A 15,162-nucleotide genomic window follows, 5' to 3' on the forward strand; every position below is an offset into this window, starting at 1 on the left:
TGATTATCTTTACATAGTGCTTCCTCAAGCCTGCTTATATACAAATTAAAAAGGAAAGGAGCCAGGACACAACCCTGCCTGACTCCACTCCTGATCGGGAATGCGGACATGCACTCACCCTTTAGACCGTAGCGTACGCGAGCCTTGGCGTCAGAGTAAAAACATTTAAGAAAATAAATCATATTTACGTCAACCCCCAAGTCTCCCAACAATTTCCATAATTTTGAATGGGCCACACAGTCGAACGCGGCTGAAAGGTCCACAAAAGCTAAAAACAAATTCCCTTTCTTGGCCCTCGTGTATTTGCTCACCAGTAAGGAGAGATTCAGACCCTGTTCTACTGTCCCTAGTCCAGCTCTGAACCCATATTTCAAATCAGATAGGATCGAATTATCATCAGTCCAATCAAGTAAATACGACCCGGCCCACAACCTTCGTAATAGAATCCAGTAGAGAAATCGGTCTGTAACAGCCCGGGTCGTTCCTGTCTCCTTTTTTGAAAATAGGAACAATTACAGACTCAACCCGGCTTTACAACTCGCGTTAAGGACCTGCACAAGAGACCCCCACAAAGGTATAATTGATTTAAACAAATCAATGGGGACCCCGTCAGGTCCAGGAGCCTTTCCGCCCTGACTGGCGTGTAAGGCCCTCTCAACTTCCTCCAGGGTAAAAAATAAGTCCATAGAGTGGGGAGAGTCATTTATAACTTGAGTGTCCACTAATGTTTCTACTCCTCCATACACCTGGGTGAAGTACTTTATCCACTGGTTCTCCAGGATAGCTGACTCTATAGTAAGGCCGGTATCGTTAGATAAAAAGGTTGTTCTGATTGCCTTCCAGAAGCCTGCACTATCGTTAGTTACTGAGGCTAAGTGAAGAGCCTCCCAGGCCTCGTCCCTTAATATGTTCTTCCTATCTTTGAGCACGTGTTTATAGGCCTGTCTAGCTCTCTTAACTTCTATAGTGTTCCTTGGTTTCCTGTGCAGTTCTTTTTTTAACAACGAGTGCAATTGAGTACACTTAGAATCATACCACCCCCTCTGTGCCCTCTTGCTCTTATGTTGTCTAGTAAGGGATTCCCTAATTGCCTTAGTTATCTTCTGAAAAGACACTAATAATACAGCAGAAGTAGTGTCTTCATTAAGGCATATCTCTATGTCTGTAAAGCATTTAACGATAACTTGTTTAAGCATCTCTGTTTGGTTCACCATTGCCCAGCGTAGAGAGTAACCGTTAGTGCTGGCAATGGATAGATTCTCTAGCAATCGGTCTCTGTTGTTAATAACTACAGTATTCTTAGGTGTCAATGTGACAGATAAACAGAGCGGAAAATGGTCGCTAAGTGAATTAACAGAAACATGAAAAGAATGAAGACTAAAAGCGTAACTAATAGACAACCCCGACCACTAAAAGTTGATGTCATGGGAACAGGTGATGGACATATTTCGTTGACAAAACCAAGATCTAAACTATTAATAAGTTTGTTCAGTTGGTCTCCTAGAGCAGAGTGATAAAAGTGTAAGGAACATACACCGTCTTCACGTAAAGCCCCACATAGGTTAGTCCCAGCATTAACACACAGCGTACAATTAAAATCCCCACCAAGAGTACCATAATATCTTTCCTTTTACTCAGCAAAGTCAATGATTTATACATATTCTTAAATACGATGCACTGTAAACCTAAGGGGATGTTATTATAAAAATTTACCAAAGCAATAGAGAATTTTGAATCAAAGTCCAGGACAAGCAATTGATGGTGAGAATCACTAGCAAGCTCAGTAATCAAATTTACGCTCAGTATATTCGATACGTACACGCACAGACCACCCTTTGCTCTGCCACTTCGGCATTCGACAGCAGGAATGTGGTACGTCCTGTACATATTTAAGTGGATGGCTTCCTTGGTCCAGGTCTCCTGAAAACAGAGGACTTCATATTGTCGAACAAAGTCCCACCATAGTTGTACATTTAGTTTAGAGCGAATTCCAGCGATGTTCCACGATACAATTCGGCAAGCCAGACGCTCATCAGCAAGTGTAAGGGGTAAGAGGGATTTTGCGTCCTCAGTTGGGACCGTGGTGGCGTGTACAGATTTAGCTAGATCATTACAATCGTCATGGTTACTATGTAAAAGCTCATTACCAGAATCATGGGGCAATTTATCATTCATGTCATCAGGTCTCAGTGAATCACCACTTCCATTCCATTCCCTGGTTTTTAAACAGGGCACAAGGTTGAGGCAATCATTATCCTCCAGGCCACTTAAAACCTCAAAACGACTATATGTAGGTAGATAATGACTAGGCTGCCTTATTTCCCAGTATCTCTCTGGAACACATTGGAAGCCTGAATTCAAAACAGGTTCTGGGGGACGATAAAAATATCCTAGAGGTAAAATATTTATATCATGCGAAGTAACAGGCCCATTCCGCCCTCTCTCAATAATGGTGCAAACCAGATGCGGGGCCCTAAAGGTTATAACTACACAATCTCCTCTTAATAGTTTAGGGGCGGGGCCAACCCATCCGATCCTGCGAACCATTTTAAATTCTGAGAAAAGGCATTCCTTCAGACCAGTCCTGGTGGTTAGAAAATGGAGGGCCTTGTTTCTTAGAGTTGACCAATGTTCAAACACATTGGTAGCCAAGTGAGGGACATTGGTCAAAACCACTGTATACAGGGTTGCTTCTGGGGGTAGATTTAAATTTTGTGAAGAATCATAAGGATTCTCACAAAGACCCCGCTGATTTTTATCATTAATAGCAGCATCAGTACTTCCCCCTTCCTTCCCCCCTGCAGTTGGATGTATGACGTTACAACGCATACTTTTACTCCGCATACCATTACAACGCGGTATTTACAACGAATACCGTTACAACGCATAGCGCTTTGGGGTGCTGGATAGTGGTAAGTATAATTTACTATTCTAACTCCAGTCCCCGTGGACCCTAGGGAAGGTGTTGGATAGTAAATTAAACTTACCTCTTATCCTAGAGCGCCCCCCAGCGCAATGCGTTGTAATGTCATGCGTTGTAATGCCCGCGTTGTAATGGTAGTGCGGAGTAAAAGTTGCGTCGTAACGGGTGTATACCCTGCAGTTACCCTGCTTACAATGCGAGCAGGGTGATTGATGGTTAAAGTGGAGATCGCAACCCTGATCTATCTTTACTAGCCGTGATTCTAGATTAGAGATTTTTAAATGGATGTGTTCCAGGGCAGTTAACAAAAGAGACTTCAATTTACCCCAAAAAGTACCCTCACCCTATAATAGTAATCTCCTAATGACTACTCTCACTTGTAAACCAAGTGAAAATGCTAGAAGTATAATCTCTTAATATTCCCACGAATGACTGCAGAATAACAGCGCCTAATATCACAGTCCACACTATACTGGTTACTGAGGAGAACGAATAAACAAGCCACAAATAAAGTAAAATGTTCAAAGAAAACCACAAAATAAATAGATATGACTACAGTAGCTAAGTCCTTGCGAACGGTGCTCGGTATAAATTAAAAAAATCACAAAGATATCCCACTAGCTAGTGCAAGTGGGTCTTTCTCATTATAGCACAATACAGCCCTAACAATTCCCCCTTGTGTCCAATGTCAAAAATATTCAATCAGCTTATTTCAGATCCTAGTCCAGGATGAGAATATTAGGGGGGGTGGCCCAGCCCAGCCTACGCCTGCCGCGGACGAGCCCACGGACGGGCCTGCGCCACGGGAGCCCTGTCGGTGCTTTTGTGCGCACAGGTGTTGCGGAGCTCCTCCCGCGGTCTCGCTGAGCCCCCTGGGGCTTGTAGGCTGGAGGCAGTAGTGGTGGCAGTGTCCGGGTTGCAGGCTGCTCCCTTGCAGTCGGAGTAGCAGTGGCGGCGGCAAAAGCTTAAAGTTCAGGACGTCCCGCGCCGCGGGAGTCCTGTCGGTGCTTTTGTGCGTCCAGGTGATGCGCGGCTCCTCCCGCGGTCTCGCTGAGCCCCTTGGGGATTATAGGCTGGAGGCAGTAGTGGTGGCAGTGTCCAGGTTGCAGGCTGCTCCCTTGCAGTCGGAGTAGCAGTGGTGGCGGCAAAAGATTAAAGTTCAGGGCGTCCCACGCCGCAGGAGCCCTGTCGGTGCTTTTGTGCGCCCAGGTGATGCGCGGTTCCTCCCGCAGTCTCGCTGAGCCCCCTGGGGCTTATAGGCTGGAGGCAGTAGTGCTGGTAGTGTCCAGGTTGCAGGCTGCTCCCTTGCAGTCGGAGTAGCAGTGGCGGCGGCAAAAGATTAAAGTTCAGGGCTCCTAGATTCAGTCCTGGGACATTTCCTTATCTTTCTTACTTTAAGGAATAGCAGGTTCAAGTGCAGATTGTACCTTCCAAATGCAATCCGGTGTCCTTGCCTCGAAACACGTCCCAGTGTGCCGCTCTGTTGCTCCCTGGCAATGTCCTGACTTCACGGAAAGCGCAGCCACCAGCCAATGCCGTGCTCTTCCTCCCACTTCATTAGAATGGCTCTGGAATCATCCCGCGTGTGTATAAAATATGATCTCTTGGCCTGAACCTGAAGTTCTCACCTGCTTTTGTCCACCGAAGGTCGCGTTTGTGGTACCGAGCGCTGAACGTACCACCCTGGTGCCGTCCAGAGTGTGGAGCTGGAGTCACATCCGTAACCCTTAAAGATGAAAAAACATTTTCTCCCATATATATATTGACTGCGTGGTTCCCAGTGGTGATGCCGTCGAGAGTATGTTCATCGTCGTCAACAGTATGGTCATCGTCATCGAAGGTAAGGTCATCGCCGACGGTATGGTAGTTATCAACACCGTGCTCGATATTAATGGTGTGGTCGTCATTGTCAGTCTTTTCACCATCTACAGCATGCTCAATATCAACGGTGTTGTTGTCAACATAATGCTTAACAGTCTCATCGTCATTGTAGGCCTGTGTCGACCTTGGTATCATCATCGAAAGTATCTTTGTCATCGATGAAGTTAAGGTCTTTGACTTTGACGGCCTTATCATTTATGAGGTTTCTTTTAAAGATCAGGAAACTATAAAAGTCTCCTCTTGTGGAATGCCTTCATGGAGATGCTTGAGGCACTTCTCACAAAATCGTACTCTGAAGAGGGGGCTTATCCTTTAGAAGGAGGGCATTTCTCTTTATTCATAAGAAATAATGCCAATATCCGTTTTCTATCCTTAATAGTCTTAGTAGAGAAAATCTTACAGATCTTGCATTCTGCTGACTTATGCATAGGATAAAGACAATAAATACACTGATAGTATGGGTCATGAGTGTAGATTTTCTTGCAGCCACACGATAAACAGGTTTTAAAAATAGATCTCTTCTCTTTGTCAGCTATGGTGACGGTTAGTGACAGCTGCTCGTCAGACCAAAAAGCTCTCCCTGAAAACAACTCACAGTACAGTAGTGCTGACGATAGGGCTGGTTCAAATCCAGGGCTGACCAAAATGGACACAATTTCAGGTTCACTGAAAGATTAGAGGAGAGCCCTGACAGAGGACTCCCTCACACACAATGTGCAGCACAAATGTGTGCTATGTGGCCTCTAGGGTGAGTAGGAGTGTTTCAGCTTCCACTTCATTGGCTGAAGTTTGGGTTCTTTCAAATGAGGTGGATGTGTTACCAAACATATTATTTTGTTTTAGGCCTATGGCCATTTTACTTAAGTAATGTATTTTACACTGTATACTGCTATTTTAATGTACCAGGTATTTCCAGCCGAACAACAGGGAATGACCTAAGCTTGTAAATATATAAAAGATCCAATGTTATAGAACAGAGAGTATTGTCTTTGATCTCTGCATTTAAGTGGAATCGAATGCAGAACTAGGTGGCAGTAGGAAACTGAGAAGACAGTCTTAAAAATGCCACAGAGAAAGCCTTAATACATAAAAAGAGCAGCTTTATGAGGGGAGGAGAAGGCAGGTAAGCTATTGGTGTACCAATTAAAACAGAGCGAAGCCCAGTTGGCAATCACCACACTGTGATACCTACAGGGGCACTTGCTGACAAGACTAGATTTCATAGAAGCTTTTGCACAGTTTTATAAGATTCTTAGTTCAGCAGAGGACGATCTGACATCTTTTGAGAGAGATTTTATGCAAAATATTCATCTGCCTATGTTGAGGGCAGAGGGTCATGATGTTTTGAGCAGAAGTATTACAATAGCAGATATTTCTGTTCTCTGCATATAAATCAAAACATGCACCAACCAGATCGCACCCACATTGTTTCAGAGTTTTAGGGAACAGGGAGTAACAGGTCCCCTGCGTCCTATCTCTAACAATGCTAACATTACACTTCAGCCTAAAGAGTGAAAGATCTGTTGGAGTGCAGAAGATGCTCTGGATTTCCCGGGAAGCTGTGGAAGCATTTGACTAGGTGGAATGGGGATACCACAGGTAACAGTAAGCACCTTTTAAATGGCCCAGAGCTGCTTCCGTAATGAACAGACACTATAAGAAATAGGCTTAAATGCTGGTCCAGGTTCATGATAAGTGAATCATGTCATGCAGAGCCCGCAGTGGTTGACTCCGCATTCTAGCTTGCTCTCTCTTGGAACTTTGAAAGTAGAAAACTACAAAAAATTCTTTCTATTCCATTCTTTTCCTGCCATATGTGATCCCTGGATGCCCCGGAATGACTTAAGGGTTCCAAGTGCTGTGACCTCAGATATAAGGAAACGTATATCTGTCATGAGAGGTGCAAGCACCAACTCACACCGGCTGCAATGGCAAGCCTGTAGTCACAGTTTAAGTGGACTTCTATGGGTGGCACAATACATGCTGCAGCCCATGGCAGACCCCTGGTGTACCTATGTCCTGAGTACCTTAGTACCATATACTAATGTCTTGCAAGGGTACACCAGCAGCCAACTGCGGATGTACAAAAGTACTTACCATGATTAATTTACGGAGAAAGCATAGTGACTGGGGTCCTGATTAGCAGGATCCCAGTTAGACTAGGTCAAAATCATACTAACACCAAGAAAAAAGAGAGGGTAACATTGAAAGCATATCCTACTTTCCAACAATTTCCAAGATACAACTCATAATGAGGTTTGGTACTCCAGATTCAAAATCCAGTGCTGCTGGCTCCTTCTGATGTCTGGCAGCTGAACAAGAGTTCCCCCATTTATCCGCTGATATGCAGTGAGGTAAGTAAAGAATTCAACATCATACTGTTTTAAGGCCCTTTTTCAGTGATCTCGAAAACGATTGGGCTTATGAGGGTTTGACAACATGTGTAACACCACTGCATTTAAACGTTCATTTGTTATGCCGTCTGTGAAAATAAATCATCATGATGCTAACCAGGTGGGTAAGTTTCCAACATTCCAATGACCAGAAATTTCAGTAGCTCTTATTGTAGTCACATCAAAGGCGTATTCCATGTTCCAGCACATTACAGTGTACTGTAGGAGAGGAGGAGTACAAAGAATGCCTACATGTGAATAGGTTCGGTAAAGGGGTCAATATTTTAAAGGAGGCTGCAGAAGGGAGATGCGGTTAAAACACATGGAAGTGGAGGCCGAGCGGTGGTAAGTTGTTTTCCAGATGCCACCATGGTATAGCTTTGAATCTCTACTTAGGTAAACAAGAAAATCAATTAGGCAGTGCCAAAAACAATATACTTTATTAAAAAATGATGTATTTGAAGTTTATGAACATCTCCAACTAATATTAAAATATCTGCCATTCACAATTAAGATTTCATTTCATTTTTCAAAATGCAAGCATACGCTACAAAAGTAATGTCCAGCATAAAGGAACACATGTTTTAAAAGTTACAATATAACTAAAAATGGAAGATTTGTGCAATATATAGTTGTAGGCCGTAGTCATTGCGGATATGTTTTTATCAAGCAAAACTCCTGCGTTAATGCTATTAGACCATAAGTCAATCTAACTGTAGGGCAAACAGTGCAATATGGGAAAGGACAAAGTAGAAAAAAATTGATTTTGAGGAAATTAAAACTACATTAAAAAACATATACATTGTTAACAGAAGATTAAACATATTTTCATATTTGAAGGCAATTCACAATCATTTTGAGGAACTGAGTGCGAGTTTAAGGCCATTTCTTTAGAATAAATGTATTGTATTTGACACAAAGTCTCACAAAACTGTGCACTCGTTGTAAAAACTGTACATGCAAAAACATTTTACTTTTCATAAAGGACAAACCATTTCAGGTATAATATTTGGGTATTTCATTAAACATAGCTTCTGTGTACAAAACCACATATTTGTGCATTTTTTACAAGACTCATTCATTGGATGTTCCTATGCGTGGATCTCAAATGGCAGGAAAGTGATTTGGTGACAAGGAACTCGAGCACGCTACTTAGAATCACTATCCCTTTGTAGGGACATAATCAGGCGACACGCACAGCAATTACAACAGAACTAAAAGCTCAGGCAGGCTATTTGTAATGCACACCATACTGGAAGAGGCCAATTTTAAATAATAACCAACTACAATTAATTTAACCAAGGCAAGAGAGTCAGTGTCACATAGAGTCGTTGACACAAAACTGAAAGACCCACGGGGAGTAGACATTAAAAAACAATTTATGTCTTTTATGTATCAGATTAAGTATTTTGCTGAAAATGTATCGTTGTGAAATTATATTTGAACCGTACATATAAGAGAGTATCACCGCATTCCAAACCAGTCTTTGTGAATGTTACTAAATTTGATTTCAAACATTTTGTAATATAGTCCTTCATTTGTTTAAAAACAACAGCAAATAATAATACATTCTGAGGCCCAAACTGCTGAAGTTCTGGCTTTCCAATACCTACGCTGCCTAGTTTTAATTCATTCCACCTTGTGACTCTTTCTTCCACCACCCTACACTTCCTGTCTCTTTATCTCACTATTGCAGTTTCTTTTTTATCTTTGATCTCTTCCCTTGTCACGTGTTCGTCTTCCTACTTTCTTCGTCTTGCTCGGTGTTCTGCTTTTCTCGCTCTATATCAATGTGTGATGATGAAAATATGTACTTCATTGAAAATGCTCACAGGTTCGCTTAGTGATGTTAATTACTTGATCGGGTGGCATGCTGTCAGTGTATTCTGTGCATAGTTTATAGAAAATCATGTTGATTAGACTAACCACTGTAGTACGTCACACCTTCCATCGGTACAGTGTATTGAACCCATTTATTGCACTTCAAAAGCATGTGCATACAAATTGCATCTGCCGACTTTCTTCACTTTAAAAAATAGCAAGGAGCATACCGATCCCTATAGCTGGGCTCTTTTCTTAGTCACAGTACATCCCCTCCTCTGTCATTTTAAATCTGACTTCAAAACATTCTTTTTGGCAGCATTATCTTTTTAAAACATATAAAATAAGTGAACGTTTTGAAATGACAAAAGTAACATGGGTTTATGGTTGCAAAATTGGAACCTATCATATGAATTTTTTTTGTAATTTGCATTTGTCATAAAAGCAACTGGAAAGCACTTGAGAAGCGCAATTACCTAGTGAATCCATTTACTCACTTCTCGTTTTTCCATCATTCAGTAAGTACACTGTCTAGGAGACCCTTTATAGAGATATTGCTTTTTTTGTGGCTGTAACTATTGCAAGCTAGAAGACATATGATTCAATATTCAAAAGTATTTCTTTAAGAATAGTTATAAAAGTATTGAAATTTAAAAAGTAGGAACATGTAAACATTGAGACAAAGGAACAGTATTCCCAGACCCATACATATATACAACAGTCAGGGAGTACAATAGAGTTTCAATATTAAGAGTGACTTTTGCTTTCCCCAACAATTGCATGGAAATTAACATTTTCAGTCAGAAAAAATATGACTCAGAGAAGAATCAGTATTTAGTTTGGAAAATTAAAAACGGTCCAGCTTCTCGAGTAACCATATTTACAGTTTTGGTCTGTAAACAGAATCCCTTTGAGTCAGAAACCCATTCAGTTAAACATGAATCAATACAGGAGAAAGGTCTTTTTTCACGGGTTCTTTGCAGTGCACCCTGAACTGAAGCACTGATATAGCAGCTCATTTTTTCTGTCAAGGATGATATGCTCAAGAGCAGTGTCAAATCTGAGTCTGTAAGACATGAGTTGGGGGCGTGTATGGAGGTGGTGCAGGGGCTGGTTTGAAGCCTCTAGATCGCATGTATAAAAGAAACTGGTCTGGAACTTCAGCTAAAACATCTTTAGCAAGCCTTGCCATGCTTAATATGTGATTTCCTGTTCTGTCGATGTAATCCCGAAAAGGTACAAACTGTAACAAAAAGAAAAAAAGGAAATTAAGGTTGTATTTTCAGCAGAAGCCAAAACATTTTTTTAAAAAAAAGCTTAAAATGTATACATCTACACACATTCATAAAGGGGCTGTCAATTCGGAGTCTGTATCCATTAGCTTGATTAACTGTCAACCACATTTACGTCCAACACCACTAGAGAATGGGGCAATACACCAGCCCACATCAGTCACTGTTTACCGCCCTGCATCTTGTTCCAGCACAATGTTGTCATCCACACAGAACTGGTGCCAGTAACTGGTGGGACTATGTGTCTTCTATTGTCTTAACTTTTTTTTGTCAAACATTGTGTCATTTCGTACCAGTTTTGTTTTAGAACTTTTGTATCACATTTGGGCCAGTTGAGTTCTGCCACTGTTGCTTTTTCGAACAGATATCTCTACTCAACAAAATTGAACATCTCGATGTGGCACAGCAGGGGTAAAATATGCTGATGCACATTACAATGTAACATATGGGTTTTAATACCTAAAACTACTATTTATAAGTGCTTTCCCTCCACCCAAACTCTCTCCCTGCGCTCCTTCTTTTGGTATTTCACCGAAAGGGAAAGACTCCTTGCAAACCACTACATCTCTTCCCTCAAGCTGCCAGTTCACAGAATTACCTGTTAAGACTAAAAAACGCACTCAACAGCTTCAGCAAACATCTCAAAATGCCTATTTTCAAGTAAACAAATGCAGGCTGATTTTTACATCACAATCTATTATTTTGAAACAATATTGAAAAAGGCTTGCTTTGCGGGGTTAATATTTGTGTTTCTAATTCAACATAATTAGGCTCCATACATGGAAATCTGAGTTTTCAATTATGCACTAAATGTTTGGGTGATCTTGTACGTACCGTTGATTATAGTATAAGTGAGCGCAGAAGAGATACATTATTTTATGCATTTGGTTGTCGCATCACAAACAGACTAAAACATACTATAGGTAAGAGGGAAAAAACAACTTACTTACCTGTACACTGTGGTTTTCCAGTATTGATAACATTTATAGATTCATATGCTTGAATCTTCCCTATTGTCATGGTGGGAGTCCCACTGCAACAGTAAAATAGTAGTACAAAAACCTAATCCGTATTGAAAACCAATAGCATTTAGTAAGCTATTAACTTGTTTTAAAACATCCAAACTTCAGTCAATCAGAGCTCAGACCATAGAGTTTCCATCCCCTGCAGGGCCACAATACCTCAGATTTCTTACTGCATGTCGTGTGTTAGGGAGTCTCCCTGAACTCTGCTCAGTCATAGTGTTTCAACAGTTCCCCTTGTGAACTTCCAGCCTGCAGTTCATCTCTCCACCTGGGGTACAGTTCAGAAAGTGTGTGTGCCTTTTTTTTCTACAAAATGGCTGCATCTAAAATATGTTTTTTAGGCCCTGCAAGACTTGTGGAAAACCAACACTTTATTTTAGGGACCCACATAAAGAGTGTCTTTATTGTCTGTATCCAGACCATAAGCCCAGAGAATGCAAGTAATGCCATACTTTTTCTACAAAAACCATCGAAAGACCGTGAGGGAAGGCTGCTTCTCTGGATGCAATAGAAGAAGGATGCTAAGGACTCAGACTCTGAAGGTGAGGGGGAGCCTCATACCTACTCTAAGAAAAGAAAAGGAGAGCCTTCTTTTTCCCACAGAGCATGTAAGAAATCTAGATCTTAGAGTAGAGAAGTGCCTGAGGGGAACAGGGCAAACAAAGACCTGCCTGGTCTCTCTACGTTACAGCAAATAGCTGGCTCAATACTACCGTCTGCGCCACACACTTCCTTCAGAGATTCCTCATGTAAGAAAAATCGTCTGTATACGATCCCATCGACTAAGCACTCACCATCTACAACTGCCATCTCCACAGGATCAGGCACACTGTTGACTCCCACTATCATGACAGGGAAGATTCAAGCATGTGAATTTATAAGAGATACAATACTGGAGAATGGTAGGCTTCTCATACGATGATTGAAAACATGTTTTGAAGAAGCAGTTGTTAGCAATTCTGCCTGCAAAATTATTGCATTATACCAGGTAACAAGAGTTTCAGTGTTGTCAATTGTGCGGATTTGCTCATTCGAGTTCCCACATTCCTGTACTGCATTTTAATGCAAACAATATACAAGCTACAACAAACATTGTGGAGACATGTTGATGTGGTAACAACTGGCAAACAACTTCCTAATGAAAATAATATTAACTCTGCCAATAATTCTTTCCTTATTTCAAAGATTAAACATTTGTTTCACCGGTCATAAAGTGAAAGGAAAGATAAGGAGTACCTTTGTCATTCAATTACTTGACTTCAATTAAACCAACACATTACATGAGTGGGTATTTCCTAAAGATACTGAACACCTAAATAAATATTATTAAAATTCATATTTTCTTTAGTTTGATTAACAATATAGATAAGTTTACATCCAACTCGCATAAACATCCAAATCTATTGGCCTTGCCAATCATTGTTTAGTATGCTGATGACACTGACATTTTGCTGAAGTTACACCGATGCACCGAGTCATTCAGGAAAAACTTCACTCCTCACAACTCACCAATGGACGTTAGGTTAATAATGACATTTTAAAACAGCCGAAGGTTTGGTAGTCAATGCAGACAAAACTGACATTTAAAAAACAGAAGTCATAGTCACTGCGGACAAAAAATAAACCATAAGGCACTGAGAACATTTTTTGTTTCCCTGACTTTCACTGGTAGGCACAAAGGGGTAAAGCAACTGATCCTGACAAATAAGATCTTAATTGGGGTTTCTGCAAATTCCTACTCCAGCTGTTACGAAGTGCAGTGTATGCTTTTAGTCTCTACCTGAAATATATGAACCGTGTTAAACAAACCCTTATGTCCATTTATCATCAAGCAAATCAGGATTCGGTCTATATCATGTACAAGGCGTTTTATAGAGATGGACTACATTTCTTAAAGTTGAAAAGTATTTGCTATGGACTGGAATATTTCCGGCGATCATCGATAGCACTATTACTTGTACCAACTGTTCATAGGCAGCATGTGGGAGAACACACCTTTTCTATAGAGATTATTCACCTTCATTATAGGAAAGCTCTTGAAACCCAGCTTTTCCTATGGTATTCATGGATCAAAAAATGTGTAATATAATGATCTTGTGCTGGTAGGCTCTAATGTAAAAAGGTTGAGTAAATGATATATGTACACTCTACAATTAACAAATATGTTACTTATCTTTATTCACGCCTTATCTGGTAGAGACAATATCTAGCTTCAGTGTCCCTACTTTCGAATTCTCCCAGGCATCACACAGGATCCAGAAGATTTTTCGTGAGCAGTACCCCTGCGCACCTGTTGTTGGTGTTGGCTGGCTTCGCGTGGTGTTGGCAGTGGCGTCTGCGCCGGAAGTGATGTTCGTGTCACCTATATAGGCGCCACCTCAGCGTGCTGACTTCAGTTACTTTTCATGACTTTCCACATCAGAAGCGCGGACCCATGAAGTGCACTGACACTAGTATGTCCAAACTAGGGCCCAAAAGGGATCAGCCCTGACCCTAGAAATATGTGTACAGAGTGAGGAGAATGGGTGAGTCGGTGAGGAATCTGCAGCTAGATATTTTCTCTACCAGATAAGTTGTTACAGAAGGTAAGTAACTTGTTCATCTTATAGAGACATCTAGCCGCAGATTCCTTACCTTTGAATAGATACCCAAGTAATAACATCCTGGAAGGTGAGTGAGTCTGCTGATAATTTTTGACTAACAAGTCCTGTAGGACCGAATGGGTGAAATGCCCGTCTTTACAGACCTGACTGTCCAGGTGGTAATGCTTGCTAAATGAGTGCAGATATGCCCACACGGCTGTCCGACAGATATCCAGGACTAAAACTGGTTGGGCTAACACAGTCTTAGCTCTGGTGAAATGAGCTCTTATACCTTTAGGAGCCTGATTGTTGGCCAGTGCATAGTAGATCTTGATGAAGAGCATGATCCATCGAGAAATGGTCAGTTTCTGCACGCCTGACCTTTCATCATACCAACATACCACACAAAGAGTTGGTCCCCCACCCGGAACTTTCTTGTGCAGTCAAGGTAGAACTAAAACACACTTTTTGGGTCCCGACAGAGCACTAGTTTGTCAGGAAAAAACTATAGGGAGGGAGGCTTTGATGGCAAAGCCTGCAGCTCACTCACTCTCCTGACCTATGTAATGGCCACAAGAAAGGCTGTTTTGATGGTGAGCAGGATGATGGGACAATAGTGTAAGGGCTCATAGAGAGCACACATCAGAAATGTGAGAACCACATTAAGGTCCCACTGAGGCATAATGAAAGGGGAAGGAGGAAGAACAAGTTACTTACCTTCGGTAACACTTTTTCTGGTGGATACAGTATCTGCCTGTGGATTCCTCACCTTATGAATATCCCCTGCGCCAGCATTCCTCGGAAATTTTTTCATAGCTCTCCGTGCCGACGAGGTCGTCATAGCGCCATGGCTCCGCACGTGGTTCCACATGACGTCACCGGAGCCATAAGAAGACCACGTCGGCGTGCTGATGTAAATTGCACCCATTTTTTCCGTGCCACCGAGGCAAAACGGGCTTATCGACCATAGACATAATGCATACGTAGTATACAGAATTCACACAAATACACACAGTGTATAATAAAATAAGAAAGCTTGATCTTCAAACAAGACAACAATAAAAAAATAGAGGTAATAAAGTCATGAGTACACAAAAATACATCAAATAACTAATACCTCAGCTTTTATGGTATAAAAGGGTGGACAACGAGGAGGTGGGTGGGTCAGTGAGGAATCCACAGGCAGGTACTGTATCAACCAGAAAAAGCGTTACCGAAGGTAAGTAACTTGTTCTTCTGATGGAT

The 15,162-nt window shown here is 41.5% G+C and overlaps 1 protein-coding gene across 2 annotated transcripts in view; it reads right to left on the reverse strand.

Moving 5' to 3' along the window:
• Nucleotides 1-7,621: 7,621 nt before the first annotated feature.
• Nucleotides 7,622-15,162, reverse strand: part of CPNE8 (copine 8) — a 1,123,798-nt gene continuing 1,116,257 nt past the window's right edge. For both annotated transcript variants that reach the window (XM_078679874.1, XM_078679883.1), the window contains one exon: nucleotides 7,622-10,261. In XM_078679874.1, the coding sequence (XP_078536000.1) occupies nucleotides 10,073-10,261 (189 nt within the window). In that variant the 3' untranslated portion in view covers nucleotides 7,622-10,072. The remainder of the gene's footprint in view (nucleotides 10,262-15,162) is intronic.

The sequence above is a fragment of the Lissotriton helveticus genome, chromosome 1_1 (genome assembly GCF_964261635.1).
Source record: "Lissotriton helveticus chromosome 1_1, aLisHel1.1, whole genome shotgun sequence".
Classification (NCBI taxonomy): Eukaryota; Metazoa; Chordata; class Amphibia; order Caudata; family Salamandridae; genus Lissotriton; species Lissotriton helveticus.